The following is a 23,454-nucleotide window of genomic DNA, read 5'->3' as shown; positions in this document are numbered from 1 at the left end:
CACACTGCAGGGCCAGTGCAGTGAATTTGGATCGGTTTAAAATAAATTCATACTGAGTAGTTTGTATGTAACTTGCATCCACACCTGTACAGTAAATACCACTGGGAAACTGTTCTTAACTTTGGAGCACATGTCTTTGCTTTATAAACTTGTATGGTAGACTACCAACAATGTCCACTATGGGGTTGGACAGTCATCGGACAGCAGTGCTGGTTTTAGTGTTCAGCTTCAGGCCTTTAAAGAGCTCATATTATGCCCTTTTTGGGGTTCGTATATTTAATCTATGTACCTACTTTTGTATGTTCACAATAGCTAAAGTTCGAAAAAAGTGTCTGTTTTCATGAACTGCTCCTCCTTGCTCCCTCTACGCTCTGAGTCCGTCAGCTGCACTCTGCTGAGCCCACACTGTTAGACCCCACGTGGGCCAAGTCTGCTCTGATTGGGCTGCCGATCCGCTCTGTCGTTATTGGTCAGCTGCTCAGCACGCGTCTCGGAAATTTCAACATGAGCTGCAGGGCTTGCCACAACGAGCCAATGGGCTTAGATCAGTGATCTAACACTGACAATGACGCCGCACTGACACATTTTTTTCGAGGGGGGCTAGAACCGAGCGTTACATGCAGCTAATGCTACAGCTAACAGGAGGACATAGGAGAAGCCGCGTTTCCGCAGACTTTGAATTTTTGCACAGGACACTTGGAAAACACACTAAAGAGCATATAAAACCAGAAAAAGCATAATATGGGACCTTTAAGTACTTGTGATAAAATTCAACACTGGACTGGACACAACATGGAGACATAGGTTGAGAGACCAAGGAGACATTTTCAGAGAAAAATAAATATTTTTTATATCTATGGGTTTTCTTTTGTACCTTACACTGTCGTTATGCTACTGTTCTATGTAGCTTTGAATTGACCCCGGGGACAAATCAAGTTTTTTCTAATTGAATTGAATTGACATGCCTCACCTCATCTGATACCTACCCGACACAGTAGGGATGACATGTATCTTAAAATGACTACATAAAAAACTATCTTCTTCCAGAACACCTTGTTTGCTGTTGTAAGTCATAATGAGGCATTGATATGATTTTTTTGTCATTTTCATAACCATCTTAAAAGTCCTCACATGAGCTGTAAAATGTACATACATATTAAGAAGCTTCCATTGAATAATTATTGAGTTAATGGTGTGTGGTAATTTAAAGTTAGCCGAGATACCTGTGATACGTTTCATATATTGACACATCCATTTGAGAGCCTTTAGTTCTGTGTGCCATTTGATAACCTAGATCAATATTTTATTGTTCTCGCCAAGACCCAAGTAAGACCGTTCCTGATGAAGTCATATTTTATTGATTCCTATCAGCTCATTGTATTTTTTCTTGATCGCCTTCAAAGCAGGGTAAGGAGGTCAGGCTATATATACCCTTCAGGGTCTTGTTCAAGCACACGTCAGTGGTCAGACACTCAATAGTTGTGCTACAATTTTTGGGAGTCATGGTAAACAAAAGCAAGGAGCTTATAGACTTAAAAAAAACTTTAACTTTACAACATAATGCTGCCTTCTTTGGAAACCAGTCCTCTTCCATACAGTTCTTCTTTTCTTTAATAACCAACAAGGCATTCACTTCTGACCAGCAATTTGAGAATCAAAATCATGGATGAAAGTTAATTATTTAATCAATTTCATGCCTGCTGAAATTAAAATTAACTCAGAAAGTGACACTTACACTGTGGTCAAATAAGCCTTGATTTTGACACCTCAAAGCAAAGTGGTCAGTGTGGACAGGAAGTGAACTAGCCAGCAGTCAGCAGGTTGTGTTGTCTTTAAAGGCAAGGGACCTGCTACCCCCCCCCCACCCCTCTCTCTCTCTTACACTCTCCATCACCAACTCTCTCTCTCTTCTCTTTCTCTCTTTTTCCTTCATTTCTTGGCACGGCTCCCAATGACTGTGCTCCATCAAGTCGTTGCTCAGACAGATAAAGTGGCTTTTTATGTGTCGCCGGTGAGGCACCGAGCTCCAAACAGATTGAGCAAATGAAGAGGAATCAGCAGCTTATTCCAGGCCTGATACACAAGGTGAAGGATTTTCTCAGCTTCGCTATTATCTGTGAAAAATGATGACCCGGGCATTCAATATCAAACTCTGACTCAGGCAGCAGTGTTTATGATGTTATGCTACATTTTCTACATTTAAAAAAAAATAAAATATTGCAGTTACTGTCTGAGTGACAGATGGAAATGTGTTGTGGATTATTTTTGTTCCTCTGAAAGATTACAGCGACTAAAAGCTGCAGCTAATTGCCTCAACATTTGAATTGACTATTAAATGAGCAGCAGATGTTAATAGCCACCTCCATCTCAGTACAGGCCTGTATGCAAATGTGTAAAACGTTCATCCAAATGGATTCTGTGACATTGATATTCTTGAGTGCTTTGGCTCATCAAGTAACAACTGAGAGATTTACAAATTAGATGCATACCTGATGCCTTTGATTTGTGCAATGCTGTGGTGGGAGATCCTCGACAGAGCGGAGATCACCTGCAATAAACAGAGAGAGATAAACAGTTACAACACATTCAAGGACTTGGTTGTTAACCTATTTATTTTCAACATATCATTCAATTTATGATGTCTTATATTGTTTATCCTGACATTCTGTTTTACTGATATGGTTATTATACTGTGGTACTGTTTTACTTTGTGTAGCCCTCAGGATAACTCTGTACTGTCTGGGGAAGCTAAAGGCAACCAGCCAAAACAAACAAACAAAACAGTCCATTGGTTACAAACAATTAGCTGTACAAGTAACTGAAAAAATAAACAATGAGAGGGAACGCTCAATTATAAACTAATGTAGTAAATAAATGTAACGATTCAATATTCATTAAGAGGTGACTATCAATCAACAGTCATTACTTTAAGTGAAGGAGTAAACAAGTCTTCAAAGACAACAATCAACTGTGAAAGTTACTTAAAACAAATCGTCAGAGTCAACAGTGAACTTTTTGGGTCAATACAACACAAAACATCAGAGACAACTCATCAAAAGCAACAAAAGATCAACAATCAAAGGCAGCAATCATCTATTAAAGCACTTAAAAGACAAATCATCAGAGACAACAACAAACTGTACAAAAAAACAACTTCAAAACAAATCGTAAGATGTAGCAATTTACAATGATTAGAGCCCGACCGATAAATCTGTCAGCCGATTATATCAGCCGATATTGGCATATTCTGTGACATCAGTATCCGCTCGTTTTATCACAGATATGCCTGATCAACTATATTACCGGATTTATTCAACAGTCAAAAAGCATTTCATTTGAGTTTTATTGTATTACACTAGCAGTTCTCTTTCACTGTGTTGATTTAGAGGTTACCAATAAATGTGTATATATACAGCTCTTAAGATCAAAATAGATATAAGATAAGAAAAAATATCGGCCGAAATATCCGTATCAGATTTTTTCTCTCCCAATTATCGATATCAGTATCGGACAAAGACATATCAGTCGGGCCCAACAATGATAAACAAAAGTAATAACATAACTAACAACTATATCAATATCAATATATTCTACAGAGTAAAGCAACTTTTTTTTAAACTGCATTTTATGAGCTACTAGAAAGTTCACTCAAGCATTCACTGTTCTTTGTGATTATCAAGCCTTACTCCCATCTTTCTCAGCAACCCCTCTGAGGCATATGCAGTGTCACACAGGACTGTGTGTAAACATAATGCAGGCCACCATGCTCATGTCGACATCCAAAGACATGTGTTGCAACTTCACGGATGGATGGGTTTGACGTAGGTTGGGTTACACACTAACACACACGCACACACAGACAAGTAATCACACACTCAACCATCCCTTTATGTTCTCTATTTGACCTTCTATGCTGTTTGGTTTGTTCACTTTTCTTCATTGCTTTTTACCTTTACTTTTTTTTTTTTTTTTGAAGAAGGTTAAATATGGGCCCCGTATCTAAGCTGATTTAACGCTGCTTTGGAGTCACACACTAGTGGGCTTATAGCGGAGGACTACAGATGGCGTGCTTCCAAGGTCTAAAGAGAATAGTCTGAAAAGATGAGGGAAAAACCAACCACACACACACACACACACACACACACACACACACACACACACACACACACACACACACACACACACACACACACACACACACACACACACACACACACACACACACACACACACACACACACACACCTGTCTCCTACGCCTCATTACCCACTCCTGGGTGTATTTGGACTTGCAATGCTGTGGCAATGCCAGATGTCTCCTTGACAGGGAGGAGAAAATTGTTATCTCAACCCCTCTTCCCCTGGCAGGTGTGTCATCCAGAGCCTCTCATCAAACTCCCTCTTCACTAAACACACAATGCAACTACCGCAGCGCACGTAGCGTTTAACATTGAAGATGAGGTGGTGCTAATGGCTGTTGTAAAGAGAAGACCGCCACTTTACCCTGGCAGAGAACTCACATTTCAAGCGCTCTTGACCAAGACCTGTCTATCTCTCCATTCAAGTTGTTCTTGTGTTTAACAAAATCAGTAGTAGAGAGTGGAGGGATTAGGCGGACCACTGTTACGGAGTGTGTATACATCTAATTCATTTACATCTCACCACTCCATGGAGGGAAACCTCGAAGGGGCTATTGCTTGACAGGATGATGAGGGGTTATTCCGCTTTGTTGCTAAAGACCCGTGTAATAGGCAGCCGTGTTCATGCTTAATGGCTCCAATATGGGGCCAGTCTACCATTACACACCTCCTTTACGGATATTCTAACTGCACTTAGCAGATAGAGACCAAAAAGGAAAGGGAGAAAGAGGGAGATGGAGTGAAGAAGAATGGTTCGCTAATTTAGCCTAGCGTCCCTGTTTGGCCAATGGTGGGGGGTCTTTAATAAATCACTGTGGATAAACCCATTGTGCTGCTGGATGGCATGCTGCCCACCTGGACGTGCTTCAGGGAGGGATCACAGATGGCATACTGCCCCACAAGCATTATTAGCCCATTGTTTTTTAAAGGTCTTATTGGCCCATTATTGTCTATATGGAAATGTGACATAATGTATCATTTACACACAAAGAAAGAAATCCTCAAAATTAAATATTTGAATAAAAGATTTACTTGGATCGATTGATTCATGGATATATTTAATAAAATAATTAAGGCTGGGTGGTGTGATCAGCTGTGGTCACATCCAGCTTAACACAGCTGGTCTCATCCAGGTCTGTTCAGGTTCAAAGGGTAGAGTGAAGCTGCTGGCTTTGAGCCATGAGGTCACAGCAGACCTCACTTACTGTTTTGGGCCCGGGGAGACGAGATGTGAGTGTGCCAACCCTGAGCATGCTGGCGTGACTTCCACACATCATCGGATAAAGTCCATTAATATTAGATCTTGAGTTTCCTTAAACACTGAGGCATTTGTTCTGATTTTGGAGTTCGTGATAGACTCACACGTTGTAATGTGAAAAGCATGTCTCGATAATGGGAACACCGGCATGTTCGTGACTTAATGCTAATTTTCAATCTGTTTACAGGGCAGCTGATGTTCTCACACTGTGACAGTGCAGCAAATGACCGTTAGGTTTCACATTTATCTATGTATGGAGAGCTGCATTTATATTGCAGATTTTAAAAAAAGTAAATACACAGCCTGTTTTAACTCTTAAGTTGTCAAATACAGCAGCTTTGTCAGCAGCTGGACTACAACTCTGTCAAACAAAAACATGACTAAATAATACTGCTGGAAGTGATAATAAATGTTGAGTTTTTTAAAGAATTTCATCCTTTTAAGTTTCATAAAGCATACATCAAGACGTATAGTGCATTACATACATATTGTACATACGCTTTGTAATAGGTGTAATAGGTGTTGCGAGAAATATTAGTACTTAATTAAACCAGGATCTTTTTACAAAACCAAGCCAGGTATTAGGATGCACTACATAAGCACGGGTAAGTTATAGTTTTTTCACATTGCATGTGAAAGCTTTACTAAGTCCATTTTAAGGACGATTCATATTATAATCACTAATTAAAGTACTTTTTTTTTTTAAATCCAAAGGAACATTTTATATTTACTATTGCCAACTTGACCACAAAGCTCTAACCATGCATGACTGATGCACATTTGGTACCTTAAAGTCCAAAGATCAAGGCTTCATATTTGAAAAGTTAGGAGACGAAATTTGTTTGTAGCAAGCGCCAACCTCTGAATTTTCAAAAATGAAGCCAATGCAGATGAGCAAAAAAACTACAGTTCCCATGGGTCCACTTGAGGCTGGCTGAAAGAGCCCCTGGAAGTCACATTTACAAATCCATGATAAAATGCCAATGTTAACCGTAGAAATAAACATCTTTACAGCATGGTAAAAAAGAAAATTAAAGATTTTGGTCCATGCGTCTAGCCTGTATGGGGGTAGTATTATTTTTTTGTAACTCATCTGTTTTGATTGTATCAAGGATAAAGGTTATGTATTTGCATTATTATTGACTGACATGCGGGCGAGTCGCTGTTTGCCAGGAGGCTTACGGCTCGCCTCGACTCCACCTCTATACCTCTTGCTAGATTGAAGGCTATGTTGAGATGGCATTTCCAATATGGCAACCGCCAGAGATGGGCTCCAAAGCGTCTCTTCAGAAACCAAAGAGTGATGCCGCTGAGACTATAGCTCATCCATGTTTGAAACAGTCTATTGTTTGTAGAAAGGGTTGGATTTTCTAATCACCTGAAGTAATACCCAGCAGCTTTCTAGAAGTAACCCCTTCAGGTCTATAGACTGTAAGTGATGCTTGGATTTGGAGTATCCCTTTAATTACAGATCTTTAAAAGGCACTGGCTTCTTCTATCTCTCTCATAATACCACATCTCTTACTTTTCATTATCTGCTTAAAGGTAGCCAGCCTGCCTGATTGCCTCTCCTTTCTCTCCCTGTGTTTGTTTCCCTTCCTCTGCCTCTAATACACACACTCCTCGCCCTCCTCTGATCCTTTGGTTCAGTCAAAGCCTTTGAGTCCCCACACATTATTAATTTCCCTCTCATCTTGTGCTCTCCGGGGGGTCTTAACTCCGGCTGCTAGCCAGAGAATAAAGCTTCTTTCACCCCTCGACGAATATGGAAAAGACAAGTCTCACGAAGGACTGAGAGCTTTGGTTTCTGAACCATCAAAACCAATATCTTACCTTAATAATCACCCCCACAGCCCCTGGCATCCCCTAACCCACGTTTGACCCCTTCTGTCAGCCATAAGGATGTAATTAAAGGCACATGTGAAGTCAGACAGACTCACTGAAGCTCACAGTTTCTGCACAAGACTGACATGCAACATTTGCAATCCACTTACTGCATAACACGTTTGTGTGCATCTGTGCGTTTAAAACATGTGTGTGTGTGTGTGTGTGTGAGAGAGAGAGGGGGGGATGGGGGAAGCAGGGATAAAGATTGCATCAATAGATTAAGCGGGAGGCGATGCCAAGTGTTTGCAAACACACGCCACACTTTCACCTCAATCACCAGACTCACACCACATGTGGCCTTTGTGCCAGCTGGGGGGCAAAGTGAAACCTCATGTGACCGGCCGGCAGCCAATCAGAAGACCCCTTACAAAAACGTGTTACCCCTGGCAACCAGGCTTGAATGATTATGCATAGTCATCATTTACCAGTTAGATCAAATCAAACCTGCAGCCATATGCTATTAACAGTAGGAGGGCGGGGCCGGGATGTGATTATGATCTGAAAACATGCAACAAAGTGGACTATTGACAGTCCATCACAAACCACACCCAAACCACCGATTCTGATTATAACTGATGCAGTCGTGAACCGATTATATTTTGCACCACAAATCAATGCATGCTTTGGAAGTCATCCAACAAAGAGGTTGAATTAATGAAAGATTCATCCCATTACTGTTGTGCCTTTTTCATATTTCTCGCTCTCTCTCTCTCTTTTGGCTCTTCCCCCGACAGCTAACTCCCTGATAGAGTGAGATATTTATGAAGTATTCACACTCTGATAGGACAGCATTGCTCTGCTTATGCCAGGCTGCCAAAGTGGTAGGCATGAAGCGAAAGGGGCACGGCGTGGGAGAGCTGAGAACAGATGGCTGAGTGGGAACCCTCCGTGCCCGACATCAATAATAGACAGACAGGGAAGGGACGACTCAGCCTGTCCCTCTGTGTGTGTGAGCGAGTGTGAGTGTGTGTGTCCCACTGTCCCACTGCCTCTGGGAGTTTCTGTCTTCTACAAACCCTCTCTTATTCTCTGTCTACTTTTTTTCTTTGAACTCAGTCTCAATTTTTCTTCCCCTTTCAGTTTCTTTTTTTCGGTTACGCACGCAGTTCACACACATGAATGCCAAAAAATATTCAATACATTCTCCTCCCTGGTTGTCACATACCAACACACTGTCACAACCCTTTTGTGTCTTGAACAGATGCACAAGGTAGCTCTGTTGCTTGTCACACAGACAGATGGTTGTGTCTATATTATTCCTGTCTAACATGCAATGAACGTCAAACTGTCTGTTGGTTAGCTTGAAGCACAAAATCTCTACGGGTTAAAACCACAAGAAAACGTCTCTGGGTGGGTTTATTTCAAACCAAAAGGACAGTTATCAAACACCATTGCACCCTTCCTTTTTTACTGGGTGAAGTTCTTGTGTTGTTGGAGCGCCAACCACAGGGCACTGGTATGGTTGATAGAGCAGGCGTCTAATTGACAGAGGCTACAGTCCTTATTGGAATGCTTTCAGGTTTGATTCCTGATCCTGACACTGTCCGGTGCATGTCATCCCCCATTTTCACTCCCTTCATTTCCCTATAGAGAATGAATGAAGCCATTGCTGAAGCGTAAAAAACTGCAGTTCCTTGATTGTCCACTTGATGCTGGTTGTAAAAGCCAGGGAATCCCCCCGATAGGTCCCATAAAATGCCCATCTATACAGCAGGGTAAACATGTTTACAGTCTGATACAAAAAACCACAATACAATTGGCGGTGGGAAGTTATTTACTGAAAGATTGACTGAAAGTCAGGAAGAGTCAATATCTCCAATATGGCGCCCGCCATCATTTGTCTTCCAAACACCTCTTCAGAAACCAATGTATGCCGTCACTGAGATTCAGTCCATGTTTCATACGATTTATGTTTAAAAAACACAGCATCGACTAATCACTGCAGTCAGATTGGCACCTGACACATTGCAGTAAATCCTCTCAAAGCAGACCTCCCAGCTGCTTGATTACAGGGGATTTATTTCACCACATACATCCAGGCAAGAAAAGCCTCCAGGCTGGCCTGAGGACCAGTGAGAGCCCTGCTGCTGACCCAAAGACCCCGTTTAACACCACAGCTAGACAAAATGACAAAAAGCCGAAAGAGGGCGTTAAGCCCAAACAGAAAAAGGAAAAGAGTTAAAACTTGTGTAATAATTTAAAGATGTAGGGTGGCTTTACAACATGCAGATGGTGCTAAAGGTTCAAATGCCATATAGAAAAGTTTTCCTGCATTTCCCACAACCATTAATTTGAATTATTGATGTGAATATGTGCCTATGGATCAATGCATGAGCTTATTTAGCTTTGAGAGCTCGAACATTGATTTGATCTGAACCTGTGCTGCTCGAGCGGGAAAGGGCAACAGTGGCTAATACGTGCAAATTGTACTCCATAGATCGTGTCAACCTGGTCAACACCTGCCAATATGTTCCAGCCATGTCCATGACCTGTCCTATTTCACACTAAATCACTGTACATGGGCCTGCTCACTAATGCATGACAACGCATGTGTGTCGCAGCAGAATGAACATGTGTATGAGCACACAGACACTTAAGCTGGAACGAAATTCACATCTGCTGTGCATGGACTACACCTTTCTTACACAGACTGCCATATGCACACACACACACACACACACACACACACACACACACACACACACACACACACACACACACACACACACACACACACACACACACACACACACACACACACACACACACACACACACACACACACACACACACACACACACACACACACACACACACACACACACACACACACACACACACACACAAATCAATGGTGTACAAGCTTGTAGAGCATGCAATAATGGTAGAGAGGCAGGTCCTGGATGAGACGGGGCTTAAGAGAAGTTGATCCAGATGTCTGTGTTCTAGATAAGAGGATGATGGTAACAAGAAAATATTGGAAGGGAGAGACAGGAAAAGAAGTCACACACAAAATGACTCAGCCCTGTAATTACCTAAATATAAGTTCAATACAGTAGTATTACAGTACAAAATTCCTACACACTAGAGTGGATCTAATGCCAATGACAGAGGCGTTAAGGCCCTCAAATGCATTGTCGAATATTAGCATGCATTATAGTCAATGCACCCTCTGGATAAAGTCATCAATAAGACCCCCCCACACACACCTTTTTATTCTCTCGAAAAGAGCAGCATACACAGCAATAATTGGTGATCCGAGCAATGACTGTTTTAAAGTGTCAAGAAGGAACATTGCAAGGCTAACAGGGATTGTAGACTTAGTCATATAAGCTCAATTTCACCATCAAGTTTTCAGTTAAATATTTAAGGATGTTTACTGTTAAAGTTTAAAACATGAGGAGGGGCTACATGCTGAGCTGCCAATAAAGGTAGCTCAGTTTTAAGTGAAGGCTAATAGTTAAGCCCACAGCTGTCAATTTACTGAATGATATAGGTCATTTAAGGAACAGGTTTCAAAAGGGGTACTTTCAGCAAAAACTCACAACTACAGGCATAAAAATCTATTTGAGGAAGAGAAATCATGCCAGAACAACTGAACTACACATACCAATAGTAGGCTAAAACTAAAAGTTGTTTCTAAATATGAGGCTGAATGTGAAAAAAGAGCATCATCAAAGAAGATGGAGAAGAGAAGAAATGATCTGACTCCTTCACACAGTGAATGGGTGAAAGAATGTGCAATCAATGTGCTTGAGTAAAAAGTCAAAACAACTACAAATATACCAGAGTCTTGATGTTGTTGACTGCACTGTGAACATAACCAGTTGCCATGGATTTTCTCCTTTTTGTGCGCTGGATTTCTTATTCCCCCATAAACCAAGCTTAATGGTTTGGTTAAAAGGTTGACGGATATGCTGCCTGAATTACTCGGCATTATTACCACTGAGTAAATCTACAATTGAGCTGCCTCAGCCAAGCAGCATTAATAACCCCAATAAGATTAGCACAACAATAGCACAGAAAGATGCTGCTTCTCTCAGCAGCAGCAGCAGCAATAACTGATCGCTTATGATGGTTTCGCTTACAGCTCATTTGTTGCAAAGCCAGTTCATCCATAATGAATGAAGAGGAGATGTGTTGGGAGTGTCACAGCAGTGTTTGGGCTCCAGGCTGAGGAAGGGGGGGGGTTAGGAAGTGAGGAGGAGGTTAGAGGAGCTAGCAGGTATCTGGTGACTCAGCAGCAGGCAGGCAAAGTTCCCTTTACTGATGAGCACTGAATAAAGATCTATATATGACCACTGATGAGATGAGGGCAGTTTAAGCTGGTTTTGGCCTCGACACATAACTGATTCATGAGACATTTTCGCATATTTATTGAGAAAAATGCCACATTTCCGCTGGTTCATTTCTCTAAAATGTGAGAATTTTCAACCACTTTCTTGGGTGGTTGAAGACATTTGCAATGCGCAGAATGTAAGCGCCTTTGCTTACAATTTCTGCAGTAAAAATCATAGTGGGTGATGTGTTTTTTAACAAATAAAAAGAATAATGATGGGATTTTACATTGACAAACACTTTCAACACATGGACAAGATCAGCAAAAATAAACAGCTTTCTTCTCCGGTGGCTCCAAAATCAAGAAAATCCCAAAGTCCTCAAAGTTGTTATAAAACTTTAATCTGGTAATTTTTTAGACATTTTATAGAGCAAAATGACTCAGTGATACTTCCATAAATACATTAATTACTGTCAGACTTTGAAGGGTACAAAAAGATTATACATTTGACGATGACTGTCTATACTGGGACTCAAGATCAATGAAGGAAATGCGTATTTGCTTGTCCCCCTTTTGCAAATGTAAAAAGCTTTCCCTAAAGATTCTTAAGGTGAGAGTTCAACTGAATGTTAAAGAATAAGCGTCTCTGGGGTTTCTGTGATGTGATAGACATGTCGCTCAAGCCCAAAGGGTTCAGTCAAGAGAGGTGAGTAAATAAACCCCTCTACCCTCCCTCAAATTTGACACCGTCTCTTAATCACATCCTGCGGGCTCACAGTGTCTGACCTGCCTGGAGGACAAACCATGGATGATGCCTGCTTTTACACATGTTTGAACAAAGCAGCTGTTTAGGGACATGGTGGCAGTTGACAAGACAGTAAACAGTGTGATCGAGTGATGAAGAACAGCCCCTCCCCTCCCCCCGCATGAGATGGCTCATAAAGCCAAGCTGAGCTAAAGCCTTTGACAAAAACAAAAGGCTGAACACGAGGAGGAAATTATGGCACAATGAGCTGAAAATACAACTGTGATTGAAAGTGAGAGCTGAGGCAACACTTGGAAAAACAAAAAAAAAGGCAAAAATTCATCTGCAGGGCATGTTTTCATTACAAAACTATAACACAGGGGGTGGGTTCTCAATTCAGGAGTATCTTTGGTGTTTGGCTGCAGGTTGTCGTGCAGAAAAAAACAAAATGAACCGACATCAGACGTGCAATCTGTCCACTGCTGCTCCTCCAGAATCCATGCAGGCCAATTCTTTCCACTATTACTCATGATTTCAACACACTGCTAAGAAAAATCACAACCTTCCTCAAAGGACTGCAAAAAGTCTTAAAAAGAAAATAATTACAGAAAAGGAAATGAGAGGATGTGTATGTGTGTCTGTCTTTCTGTGTGTTTCGTTTTGCCCAGTTATTCACCTCTTCTTTTAAAACGTGGTGGACGTGTCCATGCGAGAATGATTGAGCCTCCTGCTGAGATAAATATTTCCCTACACTCATGCCATATTTCATCAGGTGTCTTGAAGCATCCAAATTATTGGACCGTCATTGACATTTTAATCAGTACTCCATGTTATACAGGGAAAACTATGACAGACATTGCCATTAGGAATGATTCTTCCATGTCATTCCTGGTTAGGTTGATTGTCAATTCATCAAAAAGATGTAAAAGAACTGCCACTAAGAGGCGATTCTGTGCAGTGAAATAAAGGCATAAAAGGCATAATTTGGCCAGCTTGAGTCCACATTGTTGTTGTTTTTTGTGGCTTTAGTGCACAATAGTTTTAAGAGGATATCCGGGATCTGTGAATACATGTGCATTAGGGCTGAACAATAAATCACAATGTTATGATCACAATATGAGCATTTACACTTGAAATGTGTAATGAAATGAAATTCATTCATCAAATGAAATAAACTGGCAATGCCCTCTACCTTAATATGTACACATTTTAACTGTTGAATGGAGACCTGTGTATTACAGCCATCCTCTCACACAAATTTGATAAAAGTCAGATGAAGCTCATGAAGCTTATAGCTAACCTCATTTGGTGCCAATTTAGATGCTTTTTGGACATGTTTCAAATATCTATAAATGAATGTATTTTTCTACATTAGTTCATTTACTGCATTTCATATCATCATCACTATTTCATTGCACATCACATTGTTTTCTTATATTGTCTAAGCCTAAGATATGAATAGACAGAAAGTCCAAAAGTTATGATTCAAAATGTAATATTAAAGCCCAAATAAATTCACTGACTTTATTTGGCATGACTTCCTGCAATTTACTGTATATATTCTAGACAGAAAATATATTGAAATTAAAGTTTCTACCAATATCATTTAGCCCTAATTTGCAGTTAAGTTGACAGATGTGCAAAGGAAAACTTGCTGAGCAGTCATGAATGGTTTGTTTCCGTGTCATGTAAACTACTAAATATTCTAAAATAGATTTTATAAGAGTTAAGATGAAGGTGATCATTGCTTCTTAGACAATAAAACAGCAGGTTCATTTCTTGCTCTTCTTATTTAAAAAGCACAAGTATAAGTGGATTACTTTGTAACAGTGAGAGTTAGCACAAAATATATTTTTATGAAGTCTTTTCATTCACAGCTCTGTACCACCATGTTACATTTTAAATCTGTGATTTCAATGCACTTAAAAGCTTGAATAATGTATCTTAAAGTTCAATGCTGGGTTAACGATCATATTCCTCATTTACTGCTGAGTCAACTATCTACTGGCCCTCATAAGGAGGGGGAAGGAGAGAGAGAGGTTGTTTCTTTACTCATACTTCTTTTGCAGATGAAGCAAACGCAGCATAAAATAAGATCATGCAGAGCTTGAGGCTGAAGAAATATTAACTGTTAACCACAATTTTCCAAATGTGTGTAATTGCATAACCATGTCAGGTACAGCATGTGTTTGTGCTATGTTATGAATTTCTTGACATTGCATTTTTTTTTAAATGGGCTTGTCAAACCGATAATTAGTTTTGTCTGTTTGTTGTATTAAGAGTGATAAGGTCATGTTCCAGTACAACTTTGTCTTGCTCCAATCTCAACAACAAACAGCTGCAGCCAATCCATTAGTCACAACACAGACGCTGCCCCTTCATTTCTCAGCTGTGGGGAACAAACACAGCAAGAATATCTGCTGTAACCACAAGACAAAATGTGAAAATAAAAACCATTATGAAGTGGCTTAATTCCCAGTCGACAAGTATGCAGAAGTTGAGTATTAAGGCAAAGTGATGTAATAATGATAGATCAGCCATAAGGCACTTTTCAAACAGTGTCTGTGAAAATAAACAGAGGGCATTTAGTAGGACTATAATTATACTACAAACATTGGAACAATGGCTGCCTCTTGCTACACATTAAGTTGGAGTTCATATACTATTTTTCCTTTTAACTTACTTATTATTAAGTAAACATGAAGGAGTCAGAAGGGCTGAGGCAAGAGAGCTCTTTCTAGTGGCCTATAGTGTCATGAGAACTATATACATGTGACTGCACAGCACTGCTAACTCTGCCTAGAAACAGTAGTTGGCAGTCCGATGCCACATTCTCTGCTCGTTGGGAAACCATGGCGACTGAAACCAATCTTATTATTTTGGAATTGCAGCTGATAAATAACATTATAGCTTTTTTCTTCTACAGAATATTCAATTTGACGGCGATACCTGAAATGTTGTAAATGCTAAAATGATGCTATGAAGCGGACCAATCACAGGGCGACTGTGTTGTTCCGACGCACAGTTTTATTTTTGATGGGGTGCATGTCAGGCTATGTACGTAGGCTTCTACGTAGGTAGAGGGCTATGCAAACCTACAGCATGTGTTGACTGTGTAGATTCAGTGCAAATGTATAAATCAGGCTTTAGTGGGTTTAAATCTCATAACTATAAAAACCTGATAATAAACTATTATTATCCTCGTGCTGACAATACCAATTCTTTTACAAATGATTTTAGGAATTGTACCGATATTCCTATAATGATAATAATAATAATAATAATATGGTCCACTTCATGTAAGAACAGCAAACTTAACAAACAAAATAAAATACAAAGTATACAGTCATGCAGGAAGCAGAGGTTCCATATAAAAGGACAATCAGGCTGTGCAGGCTCTGTCTTTTCAAATGATGGCTATAATGGACAAATTGACAGGTGTCTCCATTTTTTCTATTGTTTTAGTAGTTTCAACGTGGTCGTAGAACTATCACAATTATTTCCGATTTCTCTGCTCCACTGTCAACATCTGAGATGATCCGTGACACAAAGCTGCTCAGAGCGTGTAGTGACACAAGGGTTTAAGGCTTTGGATGCAGGTCGTGGTGATAAGGACAAACCGGGGATCATGGGAGGAAACTGGATTTCCCATGATGTGTGAGGGCTGGGCTGATGAGGCTAATACTTCCTCATAGTCCTTATCAGACACAGGCACCTGAGTCTGTGTGTGTGTGTGTGTGTGTGTGTGTGTGTGTGTGTGTGTGTGTGTGTGTGTGTGTGTGTGACATGATGGTCCAGTACATGTCAGTCTATCAGAGAGCACTGAGAGAATGAATGGGATTAGACCAACACGCGTAATCCAGCTGGCCTGTGGGACGGAGGTCTGCCCACACCCCTCTGCTGGAGGAGATAAAGCAGCTTGTGAAGGGGGGGGCAAACATCTGAAGCTTCTTCTAAAGCAGTGTTTTCTACACAATGTCAGTTTCATCACAGTGGGGAGTACTTGAAAAAAACTGATGATGTCATCAGGGGGTTTAGGTTTTTTGGATGAGGAGGGTAAAGATAAAAATTCTGCTTTTTAAAAAAATACAAACCAGCAAATGAAAATAAAAGGTCTCAATGATTTAGCACAGAGAGGCCAATGATGCATTATGGGACATGATCAAGCCGTTTTAGTGTTTAGGGACATTAAATCTGAAGATTTTGGCGCCTTTTTAATCAGTGTCTAAAAAGGCGCTCCAAGACCAAACTCTTGAAGCACCTTTGTAAAAATATGAAACTATATTTATTTTGACAGCTTAAGATATAACATTTGTGGAAGAGAGAGTGGGGCAGACTTACATCGAAGGATGGAGGCCAGGTCCCAAACCATCAACCTCATGCATTGAGGACTGCAGCCTCTGTGCAAGGGGGCCCCCGCTCCATTGGCCGAGCTAAGCCACTGGCCCTACTGGACTTTTTTTTCTTACAGAGACAGATGTCTACCTAACCAATAAGGTTGTCAACATTTCCCATACTTCCATTCTTTTTCGATACCACATGTTTTAAAACAGTACAACCTCAGTTTTTTGTGATGATCGAAAGTATCAAAAAGTACAGAACCTCTGAAAAAAAAAAGAAAGATCTTCAGTCTTTTATTATCTTAAAGCAATCAAGAGAGAGCTGCATATGTCCATTGAAATTCACAGGCTGGCAGATACTGACACATTTCATAATGACATATTGCACGGCCCTTGGCACTTGGCAGTGAATGTTTATAGCGGTTCAGCCTGGTGTGACGGACCCTGAATCTTAAAAGTATAAAAGTATAATATTAAAATTCTGTAATCATGACAACACTACCTACTACAGGAATGTCCCCATGGCTGTCCCCATGCTCCTTTTCTACACAGCAAAAACAGCTGCACACATTTATAATCTTGGCTCTCTGAATGCTTTCAACCTCTGACTTTTGCTTTTTATATCCAATAACTTAGCAATAATGGATAATCCTAATCATTGCTTAACTCTTCTGTATTTGTTACCCGGTTTACATAACTCTCCTGAAATGCAGTTTGCTGTTTCAATTTGAAACATATTGGATCTCGGCTGCATTTCCTCCGAGAAACCATTAAACCCTATTTAATGCATGGACGGAAGCACATGTGAGGGTGCACATGGAGATACGTGCGGAAATGCATGTTTTCATGTAGGCACATCCATGTTTTGTTCTACATCAACTCACAAATTCAATCATGCACATGCAAACATATATACTGTACACATGCATCCATGCATGCATACTCATCCACACGAGGGGTAAAATGATTATTTCAATATTACGCAAAGTAAGGATATCCAATTCTATGGAGTACTTTTGCAATAATCCCTTTAATAATTTTCTAATAAGGAAAATCACATTAACTGACATAATTCCAAACACCAGACTGTATCGTTTTCATACACACACGCCTGCCTCCGGCGCTCATGCACAACTACTTTCAAAATCTTGCAGTTTAAACAGCCCTCTCCAGAGTGCAGAGCTTATTGGTGTCTTTTTTCATACACAAGTCGGGCAGCTTTGCCTCGTCTGACTTTAAGTCCTGCACCCCCCCCGGTCTTTGGAGAAGTAGTATTTCTGGAAGACGAATTCTACAGCGACCCACTGGTGCTTTATATTCCAACTGGCTGCAGCTGAGCACAGAGATACACATGATCTCTCCCCCTCCCTTCCCCTTCAACTCTGCCAAGTCTCTCTTCTCTCTCAAACCCTTATCACACACTACAGTGTTTACCCGTCGGGAGGGACGCATTTAGCAACAGCTACCTTTATATTCACCTTGTAGAAAGTCAAGTGGAAGGTATCCATATCCACTCAAGGGAGGGGATAAGCTGGAAACTCTGGCATCTCAAACATTTTTTTAAGGAGAAATTCATTGCTCCTACAAAGTAAATCTTGACACTGCAACAATGCCGCTTTGCTTCTAGTTTTGTATGCATGGAGGGGGAGAACATGGTTAATGCCAATTTCCCTTTCACTTGCTTTCACTCGACTCAAAAGCTGCACCGATCATGCCCTCTCTAAAAGCTAGATTTGTAAGGCATCGTAAAACATGTGCTCAGTAGGAGAAAAAAAAACCTGAGCATGCCAGTGAGAAAAAGAGAGAAAAGTTAGGATAAATTCAGTGTGATTGATACCTTGAGTCAATATGTGACAGAAGCTTAGTGGCCACTACCTAGAGGGCTTGCCCGATTGGCCAGGAGTGTGTTTCCATGGGAGCAGTGAAAGTGACAACTGAACAAAGGGCTTCCATTAGAGGCCCTGTCCCCTCCGCCCTGCCTCTATTAAGACCTGTCTGTGGGACACCTAAAGCTGCTGACAGATGAAGAGAAGCACGAGGCAACGGGGAGCAATCTACACTATCCAGACAGAATGCCTTCACTGCTGCAACTAAAGCTCTAAATATTATTAAAGCAAAAAAAAAAAACAGGTACAGTGGCAGCCTTGTATGAGGTGGGAAACAGAGTGGATTTTGTATCGAGCAGACTGATTTATTAGAGAATATGAATTGGCCAGTGACTGATACATCAGTATCTGGGTGTGCTTACCAATGTGCATCGATATGTCAACTTTTTGTTGTTGTTGTTGTTTAACATGATATAGAGAAACCCATGCTTGGAGTGACAGAAATGGTGACATCATTTAATTTGTCAAGCAGAGGTGCTCTGACAAGCCTCTTCTACACAGATCTGTTCAAGGTGAGACTGTTGAGCCTGTATTCCAGCTCACTGTCAGTATGAAAGGTATTAAGAAAGTAAAGCGAGGCCATGTCAGACCACTGTTAGGCTGTTTACACGGAGGTAGTAACAGATATGTATACATCATGCAATAACATATATGTTATAGGACCAGCAAGACATCAATAAGCTAAAAGGTTATTCATTTTCCAGTTTTGAAAAATGCAAAAACTCTGCCCTTGAAAGAACCGGGTTCAACTCCCCATTCCTAGTTGCACCACAAACTGAGAAGCCAACATGAGATCAGTCTAAAACTCAGATGTAGCCAAATCTATGCATTAAATAAAATATGAAAAAGACTGACTAATTACAAAACTCTCAGCACTGCATGCAGCTGTTACATGCAGCCATGTTCTCTCTCACTCTGTTTCTCCCTCTACCTGCTGAACACCTGGGCCCTTTCTGAATATCCACAGTTCAGTAGGCAGTACGTACTTTTCAGTAGGGAGTTTCAGTATATTGAACTTTCATGGTCATTCAGTATGCATTTTTTGGGTCCACCTCAGTATACTGAACATTTCAGCATGGATACTAACTTCCTGGTTTTGTGCAGTATGGATCGGATGCGTGCTTTCAGGAAATGAATTGTATTTTACCACCCACAATGCAGTGCGAAATTAAACATAAATCGTCACTTCACGTCCGCCTCCAAATCAAAACAAACGAGCGTGGATTAATTGAATCAATTTTTAATCTAGAGTTAAAGTCCCGACTGAAATCACTACTCTTAATTAACAACAGAAAATATAACAAATATCTGCATTATTATAAAACCTTTCTCCCTCTATTTTAATAATGATTTAACTATTTAAATGTGTCTTTATTGGTTTATTTTATATTCTGTATATTACTGTCTTTCATTTGTACTTTCCTTTATGAAGGCTACTGGATGTTATTTAGTTATTTAATCTGTCTTTTACTTGATTTACATTGTAAAATTGTTTTTTGTTTACCTGACTGTATATGTGCATTACTCTTCTTGAATAAAGCTAAACAAAAAAAACAAAACGGTGGATGCGGCCGGTTTCGGGTAACGTAAATGATGCCGGTTCCTTACTGAATAAATCAGACAAAGTATGCACAAATATCTGCCTACTGTGTGTGCATACTGAATTGTAGGTATAAACAGTATACAGCACGGATAGTACGTACTGTCTACTGTCTACTGACAGATTGAGTATGTACTTGGTAATTTGGATACAGCCCCTGTACTTCTCTTGATTCTCCCTCCTCCTTCACCTGCTGCACACCTGAGTGCAATCTGTGCTCAGGAGGAGGAGGGGTAATTCGAGGAGCCAGGTAGGAGAGACAGGGGCTTACACAGTCTGGTCAGCGAGGTGGTGAGGAGCTTATGTTCCCCATTTAAAAATGTTTCCCTGGAGATCACCGGTAATCCTCAGATTTTTCTTTGGGTTAATCTTTTCTTCTTTCGTAGTTTTAGGGGGGAGGTGCTGAGAGTGATGACCGCACGAAACAGCAGCGAATGAAGCAAGCGTCATTGCTAAGCAGAATTGGGTGTAACTGTGTAATAATAATGTGTTATAGTTTTGTTTGAGGAAAGCATTATTCTGAATACATTTTAAATTAGTTATCAGCATACATTTGGTGCACAATCCACAATCATTTTTTATTCAAGTTCATTAAAGAACTTTATGAGCCACCATATCTGTCATTGGTGAATCTTCCACCGTTTAAAAAACAGTGTAGTATCTGTCTAAATGATGGTTTGGGTTTTCAAGGGTTTATTATAAAATACTGAAACAGCTAATAATCATTTGAAAGTCTTTGCATCAGTTAACTAAAAAATGTCTTAGTTTAAAACTATTTCTAATATTTGATGTCCATATTAAACATCAGCTTCAAACTACTAATCAAGACAGTCAGAACATAGTACATTGAGAAACACATTTTATCAATAAAATATAACTCTCAAACCAGATGGCTGCCTTTTTCAATCAAAACTAGACGGGCATATTCATGAACCCTGATCACTCGTAAATTGGAAGCTCTTTCATTGGAACTTAATTATCATGAATTATGCCGTATTACTCAACGGAGAACATAATCATAATCCTCCAGACTTTAATGACTTTGCAGAAGAGGGGACTAAAAAGGAGGATTTCTGCAGTGTTGAACTGAAATAATCATTTGTGAGGCGGGGGGAAAAGGAGCCTTATATTCAGTACTAAGCTAATGCCAATTACAGTCTCACAAAGAGCTGACAAATGGGAAAAAGATCAGGTCATGAGCCCATGAACAGCATTGTAAATAAATGAGAGAGAGAACTGTGCAAGAGGTTAAAAGGCTGGGATTTGGTTTACAAATTGTCAAAAAAACAAGAATATACAGCAAAACAAGACATTATTAAAACGAGGCAAAGAGAGCTGAGTAGAACCAAGTGTGTGTATTGTTTCAGCTTCTAATAGCCTCTAATTACTGGATAAATGAGCAAAGATCTTCATAACAACATTAAGGCTCATTTATCGATACACGTGAAAGAAGAAAAGCTCTCAATTACGTCTAAATTTGGTTAAGGCAAATTAAATGAGAGATTTATCTCGACATTTTGTGGGTCCACAAATATGCCAAACATAGAGCGCACAAATACAACAACCGCTCAGAAATTTAAGCTGCAGGCAAACCATGAATAAGACCTGCTGTTTGCAAGGAGCCCACAGTAAATTAAATGAAGAGACAGATTGAATATTTAGACTGGCTTAATGCGAGCTCAGGGCCTCCTCTCATATTCACACAAATAATCTTCTTTACCTCACCTTTGCATTATTCATGAGATCAGAGGTTCTGCGACACCGCAACGACTCATGATACAATGTGTCGGCCTCCTGCCACTGTGCTCTGCGTACGGCTGCGTATAGGAGAGAGGTGTGGGTTGCGTGCACCTCCATTGTATGACTTTCTATAGGTCACTGGTACATGAATTGCTCACATATGAAAGCATCTGTGTAAAAGCCCCATGCATCCCCATTGTAACAGGATCAACATGGACTGTCCACAAGTATGAAGAACGTGTCAGTCACAGTCAGGCCCTGTCCCAGCCTCTGGGCACAGGAATATGAGCAGAGTAATGTATCCTGCCCTCCTCGGAGCTGTTTCATCCTCAAACTGAGGAGCCATCAGAGGGGAAGTAAATGACACAGTGTAGCAGCACCATACCTTGGGGTTACATGTGCATCTTATAGATGGCACAGTTCTTGAGTTGTGGAGATATTAAATTATATACAGTACATAACAAGTGGGCACAGCCTCTCGGTTTCAACTGGAAGGCGATTTGAAAATGCCTTAAAAATGCAGGCGTTCAACAGGCCAGCAGGGGGAGAATCCACTGGTTGCAAAATAAAACTGATTGAACACAAATCTCAGAAATCTCAGTTGTTTTACTACCAAATAAAAAAAAATCCTATAACTTTATTTCCTAAATTGTTAAATACAAGGTGTATTTTTCAAGACAGCATGATGCCCTCTTTGTCAATTATAGTCGTATTCACATAAAGATAGATCAAATTGCAGTTGCAGCTGTATATGACAAGTGGTTACCACAGCAACCTGTCCACCTTGTCCAGATACGGTCACTTAAAGCATGCCTTAAAAAAAACAACAACATTGTGACAGCCACAATGCAAAAGGCTTCAAAAATGAAGTCCACAACCAATCAATATGTATGCAAAAATCTTTGTGGCAACTTTAAAATAAAAAAAGGGGTATATTACTCACAAATATACACACAGTACAGTAAAATACTGGGAAATACAAATGTGAATAAATAGTGTTCTCTCTGTAGGGACTGTATGTATAGGTAGGTTAGGTTAAAGATCATATGTGAATCATCACAGCTATGTTAAGAAAAAACTCAAAGGAATAAATTAACACCAAAAGTCAGATTTCTGACGTGTGTGTGGGTATGTGTGAGCGCAAGTGTGTTTCCATCTGCGCTTACAGATGGGCATGTTCACATGTTGTGCATCACTACTGTATACTTGTGCATGTTCATACAAGCATACATACGCATGACTGGATGAACAAATGCATCTGCAGATAAAGCAAAGCAAATGTTCATTAAGTACATAGTGAAGCAGGGGGTACTGTCTCATCCTAACATCCAAACAGACAAAGAAAAAAGGGAGAGTGAATCTTAGAGCTCCAGCACAGAGAGAGGGAGTCACATCTTTCCCTGCAGTCTAACACATGCCTGGCAGAGAGGCGAGAAAGTTGGAAAGTGTGAAATGAGCCGGAGGTATACGGAGAGGGGGAAGATATGTCAAGTCTGACTTTATCTATCAAACTGATGGAGTGGTGTGACGTACTGAGCACACAGTATGCATATCTGTAAGGTATTTGTGTGTATGTACTTA

General features: G+C 40.3%; 1 protein-coding gene across 6 annotated transcripts in view; it reads right to left on the bottom strand.

Moving 5' to 3' along the window:
- The window catches only part of vav2 (vav 2 guanine nucleotide exchange factor), a 236,145-nt gene that overhangs the window by 70,905 nt on the left and 141,786 nt on the right, over positions 1-23,454 (bottom strand). For all 6 annotated transcript variants that reach the window (XM_029276750.2, XM_020630586.3, XM_029276749.2 and 3 more), the window contains exon 3: positions 2,490-2,548. In XM_029276750.2, the coding sequence (XP_029132583.1) occupies positions 2,490-2,548 (59 nt within the window). The remainder of the gene's footprint in view (positions 1-2,489; positions 2,549-23,454) is intronic.

Source organism: Labrus bergylta, chromosome 17 (genome assembly GCF_963930695.1).
Source record: "Labrus bergylta chromosome 17, fLabBer1.1, whole genome shotgun sequence".
Taxonomy (NCBI): domain Eukaryota; kingdom Metazoa; phylum Chordata; class Actinopteri; order Labriformes; family Labridae; genus Labrus; species Labrus bergylta.
Note: the sequence above shows the minus strand (reverse complement) of the source record. Positions and strands in the feature narration are given on the sequence as shown.